This window comes from Panthera onca, chromosome A1 (genome assembly GCF_046562875.1).
Source record: "Panthera onca isolate mPanOnc1 chromosome A1, mPanOnc1 haplotype 2, whole genome shotgun sequence".
Lineage (NCBI taxonomy): Eukaryota > Metazoa > Chordata > Mammalia > Carnivora > Felidae > Panthera > Panthera onca.
In genome coordinates this window covers 97632335-97656487 of record NC_138339.1, presented here as the reverse complement: position 1 = coordinate 97656487, position 24153 = coordinate 97632335, and the positions used below count along the sequence as shown (strand labels likewise).

The following is a 24153-nucleotide window of genomic DNA, read 5'->3' as shown; positions in this document are numbered from 1 at the left end:
TAGTTTGAAAATCACTGTTAAGTGTGTTTGTGATGTAACGGTATCCTTCATAGCATTCTTTCTATCACTCCAGAGGTTAGAGATGTTCCTGCTTTTTACCTATTCTACAAGTGTTTACTAAGCAACTGCTATATATTGGTTGGGGTCAGGTATTGGTGGAGAAAGAAAAAGGCAATATTACCTTTGGGAATTTCCACCCAACTGTCCCAAAGTTGTAAGGTTTTAAATCAAAGCTTAAAAACAAGTTGACACTGAATGAATTTACAACTGTTCTTAACTTACTGTGCCTCTCCATGGCTGTGAAAACATAACTGGGATGTGTCAAAATTTTCCAGGAATAAACCTTCACAGAATGTTAAGCTTCTTGCTGCTTCTGATCAGTGTCTGGAGAGAGATCCAGTATAAAATCTATAGCTGAGATAGAAATTCGCTAAAGGTATACTTACTTTCATCTACCTTGTTAATTTCTCCTTTCTTAGGCTTTTTGGCAAGAAAATAATTTTTTTCAGCAACCAATATTTGGGTCCTGGCTGCAAAACTTTCCCTTCAGTATTACTTTTTTTTCTGGAGGGACCAGTATTTTTTCCTATGAATATGTATGGTATTTGTGTATTTGGCAGAAGATTGAAATGAGATTGTTTTACATTTCATAAATGGTAAAATGCCTTTTAAATGATATTTTATTTGGAAAACTAAATATGGTCCCTTCCCTCTCCCATAAACCAACCTATTCTGATGCTAAATATCAACCACAAAATAATTTAGAATTTCATTTCTCCTGCTACTCAAATCTCTAATATTAAGCCTTAAGTATAAAGTTTTACATTGTAATTATGTTTTCATTTCTTCATTCTTCCCCTCCCCACCTCGTATACTTTAAAAATGGCATGTAATATTAAGGCGATGACACTTCAATTTAGAAATGCTTCTGATGTATGTTATCCCCTGATGAAGTAATTTTCTGCATGTGTAAAGATTTTATTTAAAAAATTATGCATTCTGTGCTTTAAAACAATAGTACCCTTTAAAAATAACAGAATAGTATTATTTTTCTCTTCTCTTTTTGATAGGTTCAATAAACGTTATGGTTTCTAGTGATTAGTGACTTCCAAAATCAGATCAACCTTCCTACAAGTATGTATCTTATAGCAGCAAAAATTCAGCTTCTGTTTTTTTTTCAGTTACGAGTTTTAAAGTTTAAATGCTATTATTACTATTTTAGTTCTTTAGATCATTGTTCATGCTAGACTGGTGATATAAGGCTCATACACATTTTCAAGAAATAAGAGGCTAAATGAGTTGTCATATATTTTTAGAAAATAAACTGAAATGATTAAGTAATTCATTGGTTTACAACTGTACTGGAAAAAATACTTTGTGATAAAATGATGCGCTTTTCTAGTCAATCAAGATAATCCAGGTTTGGCTATGGCCAGTGTATGCTGGAGCTGGCTCATATCTTCCCAACTTTGTGCTCAGTGATGTCATGTTAGTAACTTGAAATTAATCACAGTGGGAGTATTTATACCACCAAAGTCAGAGGTTCCCTTTCCATTTTGAAGATCTGTTAAACATTTCCCAGTACACCACTGACAATAGCTATTATTCCTTGAAAATACAATTCAATTCTTTGTTCGTAAGAATTTTATTTGAAGACCTAAATCACTGGTGTTTTTTGTATAAATTTATCTTTCTGGGAAAAGACTTAAATGTTTCCATTGGTTAACAGTAATGGAAATGTTAGACTTTGACTATGAAAGGATAAATATGTGAGGCCTTATCCACAGAGAGCTTCTTTCTTTTGAAGGAATTGTACCCTATTTAGAACAAACTGTTCAAAATTTGGATTTTTAACTAAAAAGAAAGGTATCTTATTTTTAACTGAATCCATACTTAGGAAGCAAAATACTTAGACTTCAAAGAGAACCTGACAGATTTTAATTCTCTGTTAAAAATGTCTATGATTTAATGATAAAAGGTTAATTAAAAATATGGTGTAAAGTATGATATAAACAATTTTATTAGACGAATTCATTTATTTGACACATTAAATTAGGCAAAGAAAAATATATGCAACTGCATAAAAAGAATCACATTCTCCTACTACTTGAACATACAACAGTGGTCAAAAATAATGAATTGTGGAATGGATCCCAGGATTTAATGAAAAAACAAAAAACAAAAAACAAAAAAACACCCTGTACAGAAAAACTTCAGGCTTCTAACTTCACTGAATCCAATACTAAGCGTGCTTCCTTATATTCCTCAGCTTCTTCCAAGTCTTTTTCACTCTCCTGAAATGAAATATAATAAAAATTAGATTTCTCCGTCTCAGCTTTAGTCCTTTGTGATTTCCTCAAATATTATAAACCAACAATATAAAAATCTCAAAAATTAACACAAAAATGATTCCAATCCCCATCTAAATATTGTTTAATTTCAAAGATTTCCCATAGTTCTTTCTTCCTTTATAGTGAAGAGAAAAAAAATAGGTTTGGTTTTGTTTCACTACATAGCATTCTGACAGAGTAAGTGAAAAACATGGTCATCTACAGCTACTGGCATTAAAGAATTAAATAAAAACCTCAAAAAAATTAATACAAAATTTTATTCTCATTTTGTCAACATGTCACTATACAAAAAGGATTATGAGTGGACTAAAAGTAAAAAAAAAAAAAAAGATGATTTACTAAAATGTTACATATATAGAAACATTCAGACCAAATTAATCTTCCAACTACTCACAACGACCAAGAAGGCTAGTGGTGTCACACCAGAGTCAAGTATCATCTTCAAATTAGAAAATTGAACTGTCTGCTTATTAATGAGTATTATATGTTGTACTACAAGGAAACAAAGTACTAACGTCTTTTATTTTTTGACTGAGTGAATCTTTTCTTGATACTTTATACATCAAGCTCTTGCTAATATTATTATGCTAAGAAATAAGCGAAATAATATCATCTAAGTCAATTTGCATGTTTGATTTTTACTTAAATTAAGTAAAGCCATGGTTAGTTATTCATGTCAGGTCAATAAAAGTTGGGAGCTGTACAAATAGTTGTAGAGCAGAGGGAACAGGTATGTGTGTTTATTTAATATGAAAATTTAAAGCAAAAGGAGTAAGAATTTGCTTAACTCAGACTGCAGGTAAGAATTTCTTAAACCTCTACATGACACCTAAACATGTCTTTGTTCTCTGTTGGTAAATATAAGCTCTTTGAGGGTAGAAATATTGTTGGATACGTCCAAATACACAAATATATCATCCAAAGACAGTGTAATTTTTTCAAGCAATTTATATTACTTTTTTAGCTGCTATATTCATGAGAGAAAAAAGCATTTAAATTGTCAGAAAATACAAATGGTGCTTCTGTCTCAAGGAGTATTTTAATATAGTAATTATTTTCTGCTTTCATCTATCTTTTATTTTAAAACCACAGCTTTACTTTTGTCTGTTAAGGAGAATTACCCTGCCTTTAAAAAGTTCCTATAGATAAATATGGAGTTCTGTGTCAAAATTAAAGTAAAATGTAAACACTTCTCTTTTTGTTTTTTCTTGCAGATTTAGTCCTAATATTATTTGGGTAGGAAAACAAATGTCATTCTTTCTCAAAGAATACATATGATCATCTCTCACCATACTTTTGTTATGTAAGGGACAATTATAACTCAGGAGAAAGCTATGTAGCTAGTTAATATTAGCTCAAGAAATAGAAACGTAAAATGAGATTAGTAAAGGAAATGTTAGAATTTATCAAATTATCATCAAACAGCAATAACAACTGTCTTGAATACAGTATTATCCAGTTATCTTTATTAAGAAAGAAATAAGAGGACTTTTAATTATTCTTAGAATCCTTTATAAAATGATTCTGCCACTGTATCACAAAGCATTTACACTATCAAGTACGGTAACAGTGTTATCCAAGGACTGCCTATATTACAAGGCTTTTTTTCCCTCTCAAATGGATTTAGGTTTGACTCTAAAAGAATTCCAGATCTTTTTAAAAATTCATTTGAAACATTTGGATCTTTCAAAATTTTAAATAGTCTGCTTATCACTAAAAATGTGCCAAAAAAGACTTTTATGTATGAAAACTAAATAATTCAAGATATTGCTGGACAATGTTAGTGCCATGAATATCTACCATGGTAACTCAAATATATTTAATTAACTAAGTTTAAACAGAATAAACATGTTAGATATAGTACTTCCACTGGAGGCATAATTTAAAACACAATTTAATCTCTATCAACTGTTTTAAAATATACTGGTATACAGGACAAGTGAACAAAATAGTCCCTAACTAGTTGACAGTGTTGAATACTAAGATTTGGCCTTCCATGCATTGGACTGAAAGAATTTTTTAAACAGAATACAGAGAATTTTTTGCTTACTAATAACTGCAGAAGATCACTATATGCAGCTTCCAACCTGCGCTGGCAATCTGGGATCATCATCCGGGACTCTTGAAGGATCTCTGCCTATAATGAAAATCTCTGTGAGACACGCAGAGATGGTAGAACTTATGTGTTTAGTTTATGCCTCTGTAAATATCTAAAATGATTGAGAGGAATCAGGAAAAAATTACAGGTATGTTAAACAGTTCGATACTTTAAATTGTGATTATAAGAAGTCAGAAAGAATGACTATCATACTGTAAAATATTCAGAGTACAAGTTTTTGATCATTTGGTAATCACCTTCTCATACTAAGTGAAAATTAGCTGGAAAAGCTTTTCATAGAGCATTTATTTAAAAAGGCCATTTAAAATAAACTATTTTTCCTGCTGTCACAAAGCACCTTTATCCAAAATGGGATCAGCTGGTTATATAAATATCTCCTGCATCTTCTGAGTAATAAAGAAAAACACTGTTCAGATAATATCACATGGAGATAATTACTGCATGAAAAAAGTTATTGAGTTATTGATCACATCGTGTGCACACTGCAGGAGGTTCTCACTGAAAGACAGAGGTAAAGAAAAATGAAAAGCAAAGACCAGCAGGTTCATATTTTTGATGCTTATCATGCATAAAAAGTTATTACTTATCCTTGTGCTTCATTTTAGGAGAGAGATTATTCTCCCCATGCAGTTTGAGCCAAATTACCAACCTGGCACCCCTCTGAATCTGAACTTCTGCCTATTCCTCTTGAAGACAGACACAACAGAATTAAACACAAGAATATTTATTCTCGTGGATATTTCTGGACTTAAAATATAGCATTCAAAGCTGGACTGTAAAATATTGAATCATAAAAGAAAAAAATCAAATCATTCACTGAGAAACCAATCAACAGGAAGGTAAATAAATTAGTGTCAGATGTTGGCCCTCAAATAGGTCTGTTTCCTAAGGTGGTAGGAAGCTTTATCTCCTTAAACTATTCTCAAAAAGAAACAGATCATTTAAACATTTATTTCCAAAAAATAGTGTTTGGACAAATACCTTTGGTTAAATGGGTACAAATCCTGAACTTTTCCTAATAAGCTTTCTTACCTAGCTCATCTAAAATAAAAAGGAAAGACATAACTTAATGGTAATCATATTATATTTTAATACAAACTTAAATAACTCCCAGTATCTTCTTCCTTTTCCCCAATGGTTTTGTTATAGCTCTCACACTATAAACAAAAATCAGAATCATAATACACAAGGATGCTCTCTGTCCACATCTATTTTTTCAGGTGAAAACCTACTGTTGAACTTGTAATTCTTTTGCTAACGAGACACTGCTGAAAACTTCAGACAGAGGGTCATGACTTTACTTCACTGCTCATCATACTATACCCTGAAATGTAATCACTGCCTTTAAATTATCTTATGTATCTGGTTAGTTTGAATACATGTGAAAAATCAGTGACAGGCACATTTCATTGGATATATGATTCGTATTTCTTCCTTATAGACCTGCTTTGAGAATAGCTTATATTAATTAAACAAGATGAAATGAATATAAACAGGTCAAAAACACAGTAAGTAGAAATGTTTTTACTTGTAAAAATTTTTTTTGAAAACTTTAGTATAGTATTGTCAATGAAATAAGCTTCAAGCAATGCGGCCCCAAAAAACTTCTATTATTATTCTATGCATTATTACAGAGCAAGAATCCTCAATTAATCTATCAAAACAGAACTCTGATGTAACTAGAGCCAAAGATCAGACTCTCCCATATACCAGCCCCAATTCATTTAAATAAGCTTAATGTATGTCTATAGGATGCCAGGGACGAGGGATATAAAAATGAAAAGAGAAGGTCTCTGTCCTCCATTCCAGTAGAGGAGCATGAACATGAAAATAAACACTTGACACAGCTTCAAGAAGACCATGCCACTGGGAGCCAAAGGCATACAGTACACTGATGACTATGATGTGGAATCCATAAACTACATCTTTATCAAGGCCATAAATCATGTACTTTACCTTGTAACAATGAATTACAACTGTCAGGAATAATTTTAAAAGACCATATATAAGGTGTGATTATATAGTAAAGACACCCCTCAAAATACCTGAACTAAACTAAATGAGTATTATCTTTCAAAATGTTCCCTTAGGAAGGGGTCACTCAAATGAATGGTACCTCTGTTTAAAATATCTGAATAAACTCTCAGTTTTTTCTAATGCTGACTAGGACAAGACTGAGGCTAAGTCAGGATCTTGGCACAGATTGGGAGGAAGGGGAGGTAGGTAAGGAGTCTTAGGGAACACAACAGGATGTGGTCCTACTTATGTCTTACTGTTTTTAAAACAAGTTGTGATTTTGGGGTATCATAATGGAAGTTAGGTAAAATGGAAGTCTGGGGAGGCTTAGCAACTCTCAGATTATAATAATGAATATTTTACTAAACTAAAGTTGAATCAATTTCCTTTATAATCAAATGTAGGTAAGTTGGAGAGGGAAAGGAAAGGCCGTAATTGGCAGATTTTCATTTTTTCAGAAAGAAGAGTTCCATGAAAGAATCTGGCCAATGTCAAGTTCTTTTGCTATTGCTCAATTGACATAAGATTTCTAGCTTCTTTAATGATCCATTCACCCAGGGCTGGCTATACCTAAAATAATCTATAGGCACTCTAATTTTGGTATACTGGCTGTCTCTGGAACCAATGGTAACTACATTAGTTTGCCAAACTGGGCTTTAGGGTAGTTCAGAGATTACTGTAACAATGGTTAAGTCTCCTTTTACATGGAGGTAAAATGGTAATGTGCTAATAAACATGTTAAGAAATCCATCTGACTTTTAAAAGAGACAGAAAGAGAAAAGTGTAACTACGTAAGGTGATGCATATGTTAAGGACCTTGGTTATGGTGGATATTTTACAATGTATAAATTTATCAAATCATCAAACTGCACACCTTAAATATATACAATTTTAAACTGTCCACTATACCTCAATATAGACAGGGGAGAAAGACATAAAGATGGCCTCCAATGAGCCTGCTCTTGTGCAGTCGCCTCCCACACTACATTTGGGCTGGGCCTATGACCAAAGGAATATGGCAGCAATGGCCTTCTGGAACCTAAGACCAGCTTCCACGTGGGCTTCTTGAAAAGCTTATTTTTAGGAAATCCTTCTCTCAGGACCCAGTTGTCATGCTGGAAGAAGTGGAGGAAGGAAGGGAGGGAGGGAGGAAGGAGGAAGGAAGGATTTTGACTTGTGTTTTGTGGTTACTGATGAATGACTAAGGATATGCAATGAATTCCATGAATAAAAAATAATCTGGGCCTGGGGTGCCTGGGTGGCTCAGTTAAGTGTCCGACTCTTGATTTTGGCTCAAGTCATGATCTCATGATTCATGAGTTAATTCTCAAGTCAGGCTTTGTGCTGACAGTGTGGAGCCTGCTTGGCATTTTCTCTCTCTCCCTCTCTCTCTGCCCTTACTCTGCTTGCACTCTCTCTCTCAAAATAAATAAATAAACATAAACAATAATAATAATCTGGGCCTTAATCCCTAAGGTGTCAGTGATTACTTTAAAAATAAATGGTCTAAATCCACCAGCTCAAAGACAGAGATTCAGAGATTGGGCCAACTCAACTATATACTGCCCACAAGAAACTCATTTCAAACAAAATCAAACAGAGAGTTTCAAAATATAAGGATGGAAAAGAATGTTATCAGGCAAACATTAAAAAGACAGAAAAAGCAGGAGTGATGATATTAATACTGCTTCAGAGCAAAAAAATAAATATTAGAGACAAAGAGGGATGTTACATAATAATAAAATGATCAACAAGAAAAAAAATACCTAAATGTGTATGTACTAACAACAGAGCTTCAAAATACATAACACAAAAACTGATAAAGCTAAAAGGAGAGAGACAAATCCACACATATACTCAGGGATTTTAATACCTCACTCTTAGCAATTGGTAGAGGTACTAAAACAAAAAAATCAGCAAAGATATAAAAAAAAAAAACACAACACCATCAACGAACAAGATCTAACTGACATTTACAGAACACTCTATCTAAGAAAGAAAAATACAAATACTTTTCAAGCACCCATGAAATATTCATCATAGTATACCACAACCGGGGTCAAACAACAACAAAACAAACAAAAATCTCAACAAATTTAAATTAAAAGAACTGAAGTAACACATAGTGCATGTATGACTATAATGAAATAAAATTAAAAACCAATAATAAAAATAAGCAGGGAAATCTTTAAACCACTTAGAAATTAAACAACATACTTGTAAATAACCAAAGAGTCAATAAGGAAGTCTCAAAAGAAACAGAGAAATACACAGATAAATGATAATGAAAATATAACCTATCAAATGTTGTAGGATTAAGTTATAGCAATGCCAAGAGGGAAATTTATAGCAGTAAATGCTTATGTTAGGAAAAAGGAAAGATCTCAATTTAAAAATCTAAGTTCTTACTTCAGGAACCTACAAAAAGAAGCACAAAATAAACCCTAAACAAGAAGAGGGAAATAATAAAAATAAGATCAGAAATCAAAGAAATTAGAAATAAAAAAAACAACAGAGACAATCTAGGAAACAAAGAGCTGAGTTTTTAAAAAACTGGTAAATCTCCAGTAAAACTGACAAACATAAAGTGAGAAGGCACAAATCACTAATATCAGTAACAAAACAGATCATATCTCTACATATCTTGCAACCATTAAAGGAAAAAAAAGTTTCACAAACAATTTTATAATACTGCTCATAATGATCATGAATTCAACAACTTAGGAGAAATGAACCAATCCCTTGAAAACTACAGACCACCAAAACTGAAATGATAACCTGAATATTTCTACAATCATGAAAGGAATTGAATTTTAATTTTTTTTTTTTTACATTTATTTATTTTTGATAGAGACAGAGCACAAGTGGGGGAGGGGCAGAAAGAGAAGGAGACACACAATCCAAAGCAGGCTCCAGGCTGTCAGCACAGAGCCCGAAGTGGGCCCGAACTCACAAACTGCGAGATCATGACCTGAGCCGAACTCAGAGGCTTAACTGACTGAGCCACCCAGGCACCCCAGGAATTGAATTTTAATAAAAAAGAAATAGAACTCTTCAAACCTAGATAGTTCCACTGGGCGATTTTATCAAATATTTAAAGAATTAACACTAACTTTACACAAATACTTTAAGAAAAGAGAAGAGGGAATATTTTCCAGCCAATTTTACGAGATGAGAATTAACTTGATACCAGAAACAGACAAAAGCAGTATAAAAAAAGCAAACTGCAGACCATAAACTTCGATACAAAAATCCTCAACAAAGCATTAGCAAACAGAATCCTCCAATATATGAAAACAATTATACACCACAATCAAGTGAATAAGCAGGTATACAAGGCTGGTTCAACATTTAAAAATCAATCCATGTAATCCACAATATCAATAGGCCCAAGAAGAAAATTCATATGGTTTTATCACATGATACAGAAAAAGCCTTTGACAAAACCCAACACCCATTCATGATAAAAATGCTCAGCAAAGTAGGAATACAGAACTTCCTCAACTTGAAAAACACTATTTACAAAAAACGTACAGCTAACATCACACTTATGGCAAAAGACTGAATGCTATCTCCCTAAGATTAGAAACAAATGGAGATGTCCATTCTGACCACTCTCATTCAACACAATACTGTAAGTCTTAGCCAGAGCAATCAGGTAAGAAAAAGAAGTAAGACATACAGATTGAAAAGAAATAAAACTGTCTCTACTTACAAATGACATGATTGTGTCTGTAGAAAACCAGAAGGAATACACAAAAAAATCTTAGAAACTAGATAGCTCAGTAATGTCACAGGTTACAAGATCAATACACAAAAAACTGAATGTACTTCCATATTGGATAACAAAATACTATATGTGGAAACCAAAACTAAAAACAATACTATTTATATTTTCAAAGAAAATGAAATACTCAGGTAGAAATCTAACAAAACTTCCAGGATCTATATGTTGAAAATTATGAAATGCTGATGAAAGAAGTAGGACCTAAATAAACTGTAAGACTTCTCATGTTCACTGACTGGAAGACCTGACATAGTAAGGATGTCAGTTCTCTCCAAACTGATATACAGGTTTAATGCAATTCCTATCAAAACTTAGCAAGGTGTTTTACAGACCTAGACAAATTTACAATTTTTATGAAAAGGCACAGGAAGTAGAAAAGCTAAAACAAACCAAAAAAAAAAAAAAAAAGAAAGAAAAGAAAAAAAAAAGAAGAAGGAGGAGGAGGAGGAGGAGGAGGAGAAAGAGGATTCACTCTTCCACAATTAAAGCTTACTCTATAGCTACCGTAACCAAGACAGGGTGGTATTTGTAAACGAATAGGTTAATGGATAAACCACAGGTTAATGGATCAAAAGAGAATCCCAAAACAGACCCACACAAATATGTCCAATGGCTTTTTGACAAAGGTACAAAAGCAATTCAATGAGGGAAGGATAACGTTTTCAACAAATACTGCTGGAGCAACTGGGCACCTATAGGCAAAAAGATGTACCTCAAACTAAACCTCACCCCTTATATAAAAATTAACTCAAAACTGATCAAACCTTTTTTTATTTTTTTAAAAATTTTTTAAATGTTTCTTTATTTTTGAGACAGAGAGAGACAGCATGAACGGGGGAGGGTCAGAAAGAGAGGGAGACACAGAATCCGAAACAGGCTCCAGGCTCTGAGCTGTCAGCACAGAGCCTGACGCGGGGCTCGAACCCACAAACCGTGAGATCATGACCTGAGCTGAAGTCGGACGCTTAACCGACTGAGCCACCCAGGTGCCCCAAAACTGATCACACCTTAAAGGATAGACATAAAACCACAAAACTTTTAGACAAAAAATAGAAAATCTTTGGGACTTAGGACTAAACAAAGAGGACTTAGACTTGAGACCCAAAATATAATTCACAAAAGAAAGCATTAGCCATAAATTAGATGTTCTCAAAATTAAAAACTGTTGCTCAGTGAAAGACCTTGTTAACAGGCTAAAAAGACAAATTACAGACTAAGAAAATATTTCCAAGCCACATATCCAACAAAGGGCATTTACCTAGAATATACAAAGAACTCTCAAAACTTAAAAGTAGAAAAAGCGTCTAATTAAAAAGTGAGAACAGACATTTCACTAAAGAGAATATATAGACACAAATAAGCAAAAGATATTCAACATTATAGTTGTTAGTAAATCGAAACTAAAAGCACAATTAGATATCATTACACATCTATCATGTAGGTGACAGCTATACACTAAAATAAAAAAGCAATAACACCAAATGTTGGTGAGGATGTGGAAAAATCAAATCATTCGCACATCCCTGGTGGGAATGTAATATATAATACAGCCACTTTGGAAGAGTTTGGCAGTTTTCTTTAAAAAAAAAAAAAAAAAAAAAAAAAAGTACTAATACAACACAGCAATTTCTTGGGTATTTATCCCAGAAAAATGAAAATTTATGTTCATGCAAAAACTGTCTACAAATGTTCATAGCAGCCTTTTTCATAACAGCCCAGAGCTGGAAACAGTCCAAATGTCCTTCAGTGGTTACACCTATGATACCATGGAATACCTGGAATACTGCTCAGCAATAATAAGAAACAAAGTTGATAGACTCTATGACTTTAGTGGACCTCAAGGAATTATTTTCCTCAAGGAAAAAGCCAATTTCAAAAGATTACATACTGTATGATCCTTCAAACAGTATTAATTACTTAGGATTCAGGGGTGGAGGTCAGGGACTACAAAGAAGTAGCACAGACAGTCTTGTGATGGAATAGTTTTCCATCTTGATTGTGGTTGTAGTTATACATACCACATGTTACAGAATTGTATCGGACTATATACAAACACACACACACAAATGAGTACATGTGTAACAGGTGAAATATAAATAAGGTCTGTGGTGCGTTTCGTGGTCTGGATATTATAATTATACAAGATACCATTACTAACAATGCAGCAGCAATAGTGAAGGGTATATGTGACTTCCCTGAACATTTATTGCAACTTCCTGTGAATCTATAACAAAACACAAAACAAGTGTATAGAGTATCATTTATAAACTTGAGTATAGGTAACAAGAGGCAATAACATTTTCTTGCATCAGTGGAAGCTATTTTGAATATTTTTGTTATTGATAAAATATGGTGTTTCTTGCAGAATCAATCTTGTGAAAGACACTTCATCAAATTCCTCTTTTCGACTTAAGCTTCCTATTATTTTCCACATATTTGAAGAAAAAAATTCTCCATTTTAGGAAAAAGAAACATCCAATTATGAATGTTTAACTCATGTTTCAAGTAAATCACAAAACAATGTGTGTGCATCTTTCTCAAAAAGACACATTTACAACTCTGCAATTATATGTAATAACTATAAATCCTTGTTGGAAAAATTGTACCAGTTTGGTTTTTTTAATATTACCTCTGGAAAATAAGAGGAGTCATGCCTCAGGTGAAATAACAGGGATACATGTTTGATTACCACTGCTAATCACTTCTGCTCCAAGATAGGTTTAAAAAAACAAAAGACCAGAATACCTTCACTAGTTGAGGGCAAAATCCTCTGCATCCATCCCTAATTTAGATGAGGTGAGTAGAGAAGAAGAGGGATATGGTGAGCAGAGGACCAAAATCAATTTGGGCAATATCTGAAGGTTGCGTTACACTGTTGAGCCAGAAAAGATGAATTCTTTGACTGACTGGTATTTTGGCCTCTTAGCATCCGTCTTCTGCCTAGTTACTTATTTTACAAAAACCAAAATTAGGCCTAGTCCAGGAAAGTCCAATTTGGACAACCAATTACAGGTAAGAAGTTTGGTAGGGACTGACATTATAAATGTGTGTTATTAAGATAGTTCCGGTTCAGAAGATCCAGGATAGCCAGAGCAAAATGGATCCAAATGACAAAAGAGCCAAAGTAGTGAGAAGTGGCTAAGGAGAGTATTTAGCTCAGAACTACAGTGAGACGAGGAGAGAACCCACAAAACACAGCACTTGGCTTCCTTGATATTTTCTACGAGGGGCACAGCAGATGTAAAGAAACTATTACCGACATTAAAGTTGTAGGCAAACAGGAATAAAGCAGTGCTTCTGGCAATGCAACTCCCACTGCATATAAAAAAACCATGAATCTCTGACCACCGTATAGCTAAACTAGGGAAAGGAAATTGAGAAAAGCACGTAGCTTGAGTTAAAGACAAGGTTTCATCAAACAAATAAAATTGCAGTTGACAACTGTATACACTGCAGGTTGATAATCGCAGTAAACAGAAAGACTTACTGTTCTGTAATTAGATATGGGATGGTATTTTTGAATGTAAGTGTGAAGTGGACTAGGAACCTAAGCAATCATGTTATAAACCATGACTGCTGTGACAAAGCAGAGAATTTTGACATGGCTGAATGCAGATAGGATTTTTAAACAAAAAATTTCCCCTTTTTATAACTGCATATGTAGTCAATGATAATGTAGTAAGAGGCTAATACTTTTAAATAACAATTAGAGCACAGGATTCAATGAAGAGTTAATCCTTACCTATAAAGCAGTAACTTTAATGAAAGATGATCAATATACACATAGTAAAACAAATTCCGTGATAATCTGTGACATTTGTAGAATTTTATTTAGAAAGACAACATATTTATTCTTCACTTCAGTAACTTACAACTCCTATCCTAGTTATACAGCTATGTTTTAATATGTTACTGGTGATTAAAAGAAGAGGGCAAAGAAAAAACTAAGTGAGGTCAATACCTACACAACTGGAAAAATTAGCCTTATTTCAAGAGAAGAAGGACGTGAATGAAATGAAGTTATATACTATATCATACTATTTCTTATTAGATGTTGGAAAACGATACAGGGCATTAAAGTGAGAGAGGTATAAGAGTGATACAAATATTTACAGAAGTACATACTTCAAAAGCATTTAACTATCATAATCTTAAAAATCAAAAAGTTATATTCCACATATAAATCCTTATGAAGAGCAGTTATATCCTAAAGGTCAGTATATTGGGGGACATATTACATCTATAAATCTGTTTACAAATCCTCCCTTAATTTATGAGTATCTTATACAAAAATGTCCTCTGCTTTACCACACACAGAGGAAGGCAGGCTCTCCCAGAAGCTCAAAAATTAAGAAGGTTTTCTTCCTGGATGTTTTAAATGACACTGTGTTCGTTTTGCACCACAGATAGCAACTGCCTGCAGAAAAATCCATTTTAAGTGATTTAACACTGATGAATTAAGTCTGGGTTGAGTGTTCGCTATTATAATTTGTAACATAATTTATATGATAAAAGCCACTGTGATTGCACTGTGTTCTAATTTTAAAAAGAAGTCTTAAGATACAATCTGCATAAGCTTGTTTATATTCTTTTTTAAAAAATTTATTTATTTTGAGAGAGAGAGAGAGCAGGGTAGGGGCAGAGAAAGAGAGGTGGGGGGGGGGGGGGCGGCGAGGAGAGAAAGAATGCCAAGCGGGCTCTGCCCTGTTAGCAAAGAGGCCAATACAGGACTGAAACTTACAAACTGCAAGATCATGACCTGAGCCAAAATCAAGAGTCCGATGCTTAACCAACTGAGCCATCCAGGCGCCCCTATACTCTCCTTTTTCTTAGTGTCATCTGGATTTTATTCTATGTGCACTGCACAATGGATTTTAAGTAAAGGAGAAAAAGATCTGATGTTCCATTTTGAAGTTTATTTATTTTGAGAGAAAGAATTCAAGCTGGGGGGGGGGGGGAGGGGTAGAAAAAGAATCCCAAGTAGGCTCTACACTCAGTGCAGAGCCCAACATGGTTCTTGATTTCACAGTCTGAGCTGATACCAAGAGTCGAATGCTTAACTGACTGAGCCACTCAGGCGCCCCTGATGTACTATTTTAAAGAGATCAATCTGGCTGCTGTGGTGGGAGGGAATGGAGGTGTCAAAGAGACAAAGATGTATGCCAACTAGGAGGAGGCTTTTGCAATAGCATGTGCAAAAGATGATAGTGAACACGATTAGGGGTGGTGGCAGAAGGCAAAGAAATGGAATAAGAAACAGGACTTGCTTATATTAGCTGTGATTATTAGAGAGAGAGAGAAGCACCAGGAAGACACCCACTAAATGTTTGGCTTTAGGTATTGGGATGACTGGAGGTATCATTTACTGAAAGGGGATAACAAGAGAAGGAACGGCTTTTTGTTTGGGGAAGGTGGGTTAGTTTAAGCGAAGACCAAGATTTTATTGTTTTATTTTATTTTATTTTATTTTATTTTATTTTTATTTTATTTTAGAGAGAGAGCAAGTGAGCAGGGGAGAAGGGCGGGGGGGGGGAGGGAAAGAGAGAGAGAGGAGAGAGGGAGAGAGGGGGAGAGGGAGGGAGTGAGAGAGAGAGAGAGAGAGAGACTGAGACTATAGCAGGCTCCACACTCAGTGCAGAGCCCAACATGAGGCTTGCTTCCATGACCCTGGGATCATGGCCTGAGACAAAATCAAGAGCTGCATGCTCAACCGACTCAGCCACCCAGGTGCCCCAGACTTTTATTTTGGACACCCAAGAGAATATCAAGTAGGTGATTAGTTGAATATATGTATCTCTGGAATGGTCAAGGCTAGAGATATAAATTGGGAGATACTGGCACTAGTCCCTCCCAAGTAAGCAGTAACTCTGGTTTTTTGTTTGTTTTGCTGCTCTTTTAAAGGCCATACCTAAAAGAATGCCTGGAACAGTATTTGGCAAGTAGCAGGGGATTCAATAAATATCTGTTGAGTAAATAAATGAGTAGACATAAAAACGATACTTAAAAGTTATAGAATGGTATGAGCTTACCCAGAGATTGTAGACAGAACTCTTAAAGGTTAAAATACACACACACGCACACACACAGGGGAGTGCAGGGTGGGGGAAGACAGCACAGGGGGAGGAGGAGGGTTTCAGCAAAGGAGACTGAAGAATAAGGATAGTGAAACAGGAGGAAAACAGGAGGCTATCCTATTAAAGATGCTAATATAAAAGAATGCTTCAAGGAGAGTGCTTGCTTACCTGTGTCAAATGCTGTTGAGGTGATGTAAGATGAGGACAAAGACATGAAAACAGTATCAGTGATGGTTCTAACAAGGGTTAGGGAATATAATCCATTCTAATAGGAAGGAAGGTAGTACAGGTACAGATGCAGATAGGTTGAAAGATTTTGTCATGGGAAAAAGAGAAAGTCCCCAATAGCTTCTATTTTCTCAAGGAATTATGAAACAAGTGTCAGCTATGCTATGATGCTATGATGGATTTGCAATGATGTGGATGGAGCTTGAGTGTTTCATGGTAAGTGAAATAAGTCAGTCAGAGAAAGATAAATACCACATGATTTCACTCATATGTGGAATTTAACAAACAAAACAGATGGACAGATGGGAAGGGGGAAAAAAGAGAGTGGGAAACAAACCACAAGAGACTCTTAAGAATAGAGATCAAACTGAGGTGTGATGGAGGGAGGTGGGTGGCGGGAAGGGCTAAATGGGTGATGGGCATTAAGGAGGGCACTTGTTGGGATGAGCACTGGGTGTTTTATGTAAGTGATGAATCACTAAATTCTACTCCTGAAATCATCATTACAGAGTATGTTAACTAACTTGAATTTAAATAAAAATTTGAAAAAAAATGCTATGATGAGAATAAATAAGCTGTTATGGGACAAGAGAGGAGGAGCACCTATCTCCATCTTTAGGTAGAGTGTAGGGGATGTTTAAAGGATAAACACGAATTTATAAGGAGAAGGTAGGTAAGAGAAGTGGGAAGAACATCTCACACATATGCAGTATGTCTGCGGCAAAGGAAAAGAGCATGATCAGGAAATGAAAAGGTCCAGGGAGGGAATGGCAAGAGATAAGGGTGGATAGGCAGGCACTCAAATCAAGAAGAACCTTGTATGCAGTACTAAGGAAACTGAAATTTGTCATGAGGAAAATCAGGAGAAGCCACTAAAAAGGGTAACATATATATTTATTTTGGTGGTCTTCAAATCAAAATATTTACAAAAATATCTGTAAATTTAAATATACAAGTATATTTAATATAATACTAGGTCATATATATATATGTATGTGTGTGTGTGTGTGTGTGTGTGTGTGTGTATTAAGGTTTATTTATTTATTTTTGAGAAAGAGAGAGAGAGAGAGAGAGAGAGAGAGAATATGAATCCCAAGCAGGCTCCGCACTGGAAGTGCACAGCCCAACGCAGGACTCGAAGCCACAAACTATGAGATCATGACCTGAGCCTGAGCTGAAACTAAGAGTCTGATGCTTAATTGACTGAGCCACCTAGGTACCCCAAAGATTCAGTTTTACCTGCTTTTTAATGGCATAATTTTCACCATCTTCAGCTTTCATTTTTTCAATCTTTTCTTCTTGTTGTTTTGCTTCCTTTTCATACATCATTTTTTCTTTGACCAGTCTATAAATAAATCAGAAATGTTTCCAAGAATTAACTTTCTCTCTAGCAAACAGATCACAGGAAACAAAGAAACTATGTAAATATAAAACATGCTTAAAATAGCAAAGTATGTGTACTAGATAGGGAGGAGGAGAGGAAGGAAAGAAAAATACTTTAGCCATAGATGTAATACGTCTGATCCTCAGGCCCATGATATTCTATACCTCTCTAAAGCAGGTGCAAACTTCAAAACATAAAACTCTTAAATTTTTAATTAAAAACATATTTCACTATAATAATTGTATTTACAATGTAAAAAACACACTCAAAATTATTATTACTAGTATTTCTGTCTAGCTTTATTATTAATATATGTTTTCCAAACTTTTATACATGTACTTGAAACAACATAATGGAAAAAGCTCAGCTTACTGGGAAAAAATCAGTATATTGCATTCCAAATCCAAAACAAAGAAAGACAACAATAAACTTATTTAACAATCGCTTACTGTGCATTTGATCTTATCCCTGACTTTCCTTGTGTGAGGGACTGGGGTAGATAGTTTAGACATGGTTCTCTTATAGACAAATAGTGGAAACACATATTTACTTACTAAAGCAAGAAAAGGTATTGATCTTTATCAATAAATCAGGAGATTTTCAACAATAAATTGGAATAGAGAAATACAAAGTTCCACTGATTATTCCTCAGATAACCAAAATGCAATTAACCATAATAGCTCAATCTCTTGTAATCCTGATTAATAAAAGTTTTAATATAAAACAAAAATGTAGTTCAAGAAAACAGTAATATTCTGATATACACAATATCTCAAGTAGAATAAAAAGCTTTCACAGACCATACATATTAAAAGCAGCTTTCTCCATCTGGTTTGCTTACTTATTTCTACATATATGTTGATGGGATGGAATTTAAAAATCATTATTAGAACATGGCTCTTGTTTAATCATTTGCAATGAAAATTTTTAAGTGTATTTCAAAATATTTAATTTTCATATTCTAATAGGTCTTAATATAAGTTCAGAAATCTAAAAAAAATATTTTGTCCTTTTAAATCAGATTTTAAATTTGGATTTACATCACCACATAAACTACAAATTAAATATTAAAACACTAAAAATGGTCCAGTTTGGAATTTTGAGGTGTGTAAGCAAGGTTCATCTGGTCTTTCATGATCTCGTGTTCATGACAGAACAAAAAGAAAATATAATAAAATGATAACAATATTTACAGTAAAGTATTATATGACCTTCATACCCTTGTTCTGAAGTACTTGAAAGTGAAAAAGCTAAGGTACAAAATAGATACAAAATACAAAATTTTATGTTACAATGAATATTAACAAACAACAGAGGATACTCAAGAAACAAATAATAAAGGACACTTGGGAAAGTACTATTTGTGGTTACCTGAGGAGTAAAGCACTAATGATTTGGGGTAGGCGAAGTCAGATGAGAGTTACAATTTTTTTTTGGGGGGGGGGCTTTTACCTTTGAGTTTATTCTTCACTTGACTTTCAAAACATTCCTATAGCTGAATATTAATACAAATGCAATAGTAAGTAGTGAGCTACCATTATTATAGTCCTTCACTCATTCACTACTGCATATAAAATGCCAACGGTCAGTGGTATTCACTGGCCTCATTTAGAGATCTGACACTGAATATCACCCTTAGGCTAATGTTCATCATCCTCCTATGCTTCTCCATCGTAATGGTGCCATCTTTCCTGATTTGGATCAAAGTTCACCAGTTTTGTCAATTTTGAATAATGTTAAAGTTTGCTAGCTATTCCTTTACCAATATTTTCTAAGTTTTCTGGAATAAAGCAAAATTCAATTAGAAAGACACCTAAATACATTTAATAGTTTTAATTCTCTAAACATGGCTCTTTTGCAAGTTTTGCAAAAACTTGTACTAGTTAAAATAACAAGTACAAATATAAAGTCATAATTTGTTATACTTAAAAGACATAATTAACTGAAAATATTTTCCATTATTGTTACAAACCCATACTCACAGAGAAACAGCAATTTCAAAATCTGGTCACTTTCAGTAGTTAGACAAATAAATAAATGACAGGAAACTACAAAAAGAAGTAACAGCAATAGAAAAGGATGGACACAAGGAGAAACTTTAAGAAATGAAAATCATTAGGAGAGTGATAATCAACTAATAACTTAAACTATTTAATTATCTAAATATGACAATAACATGATCTTAAATACGTAGTCCAGTGTTTTCCAAACTACTCCATGGTATGTGAATGGTCAAATAAGCTTAAAAAACAGTTTGCCAAATTTTACAGATTTAGGATATGTATTTGCATGTTAAAAGGTCCTAAGAAGTCTTGCAGTAAGGAAATCAGTTTAACTTTGTTCAACTGCAGGCTTACTTGGGGCAAAAAAAAAAAGACTTTTTCCCCACTCAGCATTCTCCAGAACAGCTGTTCCTCAACACAAGTTTTGAGAAGTACATTGTAGATATCTGTAAACTACACAAATTTGTATATGACACATTTAAACATACTGTTCATAAAATTCTAAGTAGAATAAAAGTTTTGGGTAAATCAAGAATTAAGAGAACTTGAAATTAAAAATTTGTCTTCATTTTACAGTTTTTCTTACTGTAAATAAGATTTTCATAGTTATAACCAAACTTGTACTAAGGGCCATCTAATAACTAACAGTCCAATACCTACTAAGGATACAGATAATCGGCCAATACAATTAACAGTGGTAATAAACTATAATAAATTGGTATTTAGAAAAACGCTATGGATATTTTCAAACAAAAAATCTAGAGAAAATAGCATAACAAATCCCATGTATTCTTCACTGAGCCTTCACAATATTCTGACAGTCTTGTTTCATGTATCTCCTGCCACTTATTTACATATTTACTTATTATTATTTTCAGATATTTTATCTGGTTTGATTTTTGAGGTTAAAGCCTGTGACTTCTACCCCAACTCCTCACCTTACACCAATCATATACAGAAATTAATTCAAAATGGATCAAAGATCTAAAAGGCTAAAATTATGTAACTTTTAGAAGAAAACATTAGGGATAAATCTTTTTTTTTAGGGGTAAACCTTGATAACCTGTGACTTTCTAGATATAACACCAAAACCACAAGAAACAGAAAAAAAAAATAAATTGGCTTTTGTCAAAATTAAAAACTTTTGTGCTCTGAAGAACACTATTAGTTAAGTGAAAAAGACAACAGAATGGGAGAAAGTATGTGGAAATAATATATTGGATAAATTTGTATCCAGAATATATAAGAACTCTTACAATTCAATAATAAAAAGACAAATAACCCAATTAAAAAAATCAGTAAAGGGAATCTGCATAGTATACAAATGCCCAATAAACACATGAAAAGATGATCAACATCATTAGTCTTCAGGGAAATGTACATCAAAATCACAGTGAGATATCACTTCATATTCATGAAGATGATTATAATTAAAAAGGAAGAAAAAAAAGTCAGATAATAACAAGTGTTGCTGACAAGGCATGTGGAAAAATTGAAACCGTCAAATCCTAATGGTAGGAATGCAAATTGGTGCAGCTGCTTTGGAAGTTTGGCCATTCCTCAAAAAGTTAAACAGAGAGTTACCATATGTATCAGTAATTCCATTCCTAAGTGTCTACCCAAGAGAAAAGAAAACATATGTCCACATAAAAACTTGTACATGAATGTTCACTGTAGCATTATGCATAATAGGCAAAATGTGAAAACAACTCAAGAGTCTATCAAATGATGAATGGACAAATAAAATATGATATACCCACACACTGGAATAATATTGAACAATAAAAAGAAACGGAGTACTGATTTATGCTATAACATGGATGAACCTTGAAAACATGCTAAGTCAAAGTAGCCAGACAGAAAAGCCCACATATTTATACAATTATATTTATAAGATATATCTGGAATAGGCAGGTCTGTGGAGACAGATTAGTAGTTGCCTAGGACTAGAAAGGATAAGGGAAGAACTGGGAGTCTAATTTCATTGCTAAAGGGTCAGGGGTTTATTTTTTCAGGTGATGAAATGTTCTAAAAATAACTGTGGGGACAGTTGTACAACTCTATGAATATATTAAAACCAAATAAACAGTATACTTTACATGGATGATTTGTATGGTATGTAAAGTATATCTCAGTAAAGTTGTTTACAAAAAGAAAAGAAAAAAGAACTTGCTAGGATGACAAAATCCGCTACAAGTATGTATTCACTGGATACATTCAAGCTTAGAATTATGACAGTTGAACATGTGAACATCCAGTATAGAAATGTGCATTGACTTATAGTTTAAAACTGCTTTAACAGTTTTCAGTATTGAGATAAAAACATCCTCTGAGATCAAAGATTTCAAAATAAAATCATTAATGGGTATCACTACAGAAACTTCTGTAGGAGCTCCTTTTAAACAGTTAAAGAAACTTGCTGGGACAGAGATGGCAAGTTAGTTGCCAGTCTGCTTAAATGACTCCTAAAGATGCTTTTGATTCACAATGTTAAAAAGAATTAAAAAAACAAAAAACAGATTTGTTGCCATATTAAACAACTAGGAGACATAATTTAACTTACATATAAGTCTGGATTTCTCTTGAATGTTTTTCATCAGGGAACATTGGGGCTGCTTTCCCTATACTGGATGGGAGCTAAGTAGTGGCTACTGGTTTTTTTTTTACATGAGACATATGCTTTTCACTTTGCCCCAGTTCACACAACTCCCTGTTTCCCAAACATTCAGGTCTAACACCTGGTCCCTATAAGCAAATTAGTTTGTCATCTTTGCTGGAGTAACTTACATATCATCAATGCATCAATGTGATATCAATAGCAATAGTGCTATTACTATTTTTATTATTTTTATAGCATCATGGTTATTATTCAGAATATCAAGGATACTGATAGTATCCTAACTTAGGTTACTAAACTCTCCTAAATGAAAGTAGCTGACATGGAATGGACTAACAGAAAGAGGCGTATTCAATTAACATCCTGTAATTCAAAGGGTCAGAACAAGGATTGGCAAACTATGGCCAATGAGCCAAATTTGGCCTGCCACTTGTTTTAGTATGTGGTCTGAGGGCTATGAATGATTTTTAAAGGTTTAAAAAATATTTGTAATATTAAATTTAGTATTTTTAAATGGCTAAAAATTATTTTGCAACACGTAAAAATGTAAAAATCATATGGAATTCAAATTTCAGTGTCCATCCACACTCATTCATCTATGTATCTCCTGTGACTGACTACTTTCATGCAATGACAGCGGAGATGAGTAGTTGTGATAGAACTGTATGGCCCACATAGCCTAAAATATATACTATCTGTTCCTTTACAAAAAAGGGTTGCTGACTTAGAAGACCGCTACTTAATTCCATCCAACCTTTAACTATCTTAGCGTTTACCACACAACACTGAAGCCAGTTTGTTAGCTAGGTCTTATGTTCCTGGAAGACGGGATTAAGAGAAATTCTTGACCTTTATACATAGTAAGCACTCAATGTTTGTTAAATGAATAAAAAGCTGAATATACAAATCTCACTATTGCCTTTTAACATTTTCAACTTAAAGAGATATACAAAACAATCCTAAAGCTAACAAAAGTGATTCACAAAACTTGAGAAATAAGAAAAATATGATTTTTGAGAAGTATGCAATAAAAGAGATGGATTCCATGCCTAGGCCCACAGATGATTTTGGTTGGTAATCCAAGTCATCCTATTCCATTGTGCTTGTCTACAGAAAATAGCACAACAACCCCAGCAAAATGGAAAAGACTCTTAATTCCATACCACATTTGACAAGTAAAGGTGCTGAATATTTGCATGGCTGTTGGCATATCAAAACAAAAAAAAAAAAAGTAAAGTTTTTGTTTAAAAAGCCCTATTTTGTACCACCTTACACCTGTCAGAATGGCTAACATTAACAACTCAGGCAACAACAGATGTTGGCGAAGATGCATTGTTGGTGGGAATGCAAGCTGGTGCAGCCACTCTGGAAAACAGTATGGAGGTTCCTCAAAAAACTAAAAATAGAACTACCCTACGACCCAGCAACTGCACTACTAGGCATTTATCCACAGGATAAAAGGGGCACAAGCACCCCCATGTTTATAGCAGCACTATCCACAATAGCCAAAGTATGGAAAGAGCCCAAATGTCCACTGATGGATGAATGCATAAAGAAAATGTAGTATATACATA

The 24153-nt window shown here is 33.8% G+C and overlaps 1 protein-coding gene across 1 annotated transcript in view; it reads right to left on the bottom strand.

Moving 5' to 3' along the window:
• Window positions 1–1997: 1997 nt before the first annotated feature.
• The window catches only part of TBCA (tubulin folding cofactor A), a 77386-nt gene continuing 55230 nt past the window's right edge, over window positions 1998–24153 (bottom strand). Inside the window, exons 2-4 of the mRNA XM_060635499.2 lie at window positions 17815–17920; window positions 4402–4488; window positions 1998–2294 (exon numbers count right to left, since the gene is read on the bottom strand). Of these exons, the coding sequence (XP_060491482.1) occupies window positions 2214–2294; window positions 4402–4488; window positions 17815–17920 (274 nt within the window). The 3' untranslated portion in view covers window positions 1998–2213. The remainder of the gene's footprint in view (window positions 2295–4401; window positions 4489–17814; window positions 17921–24153) is intronic.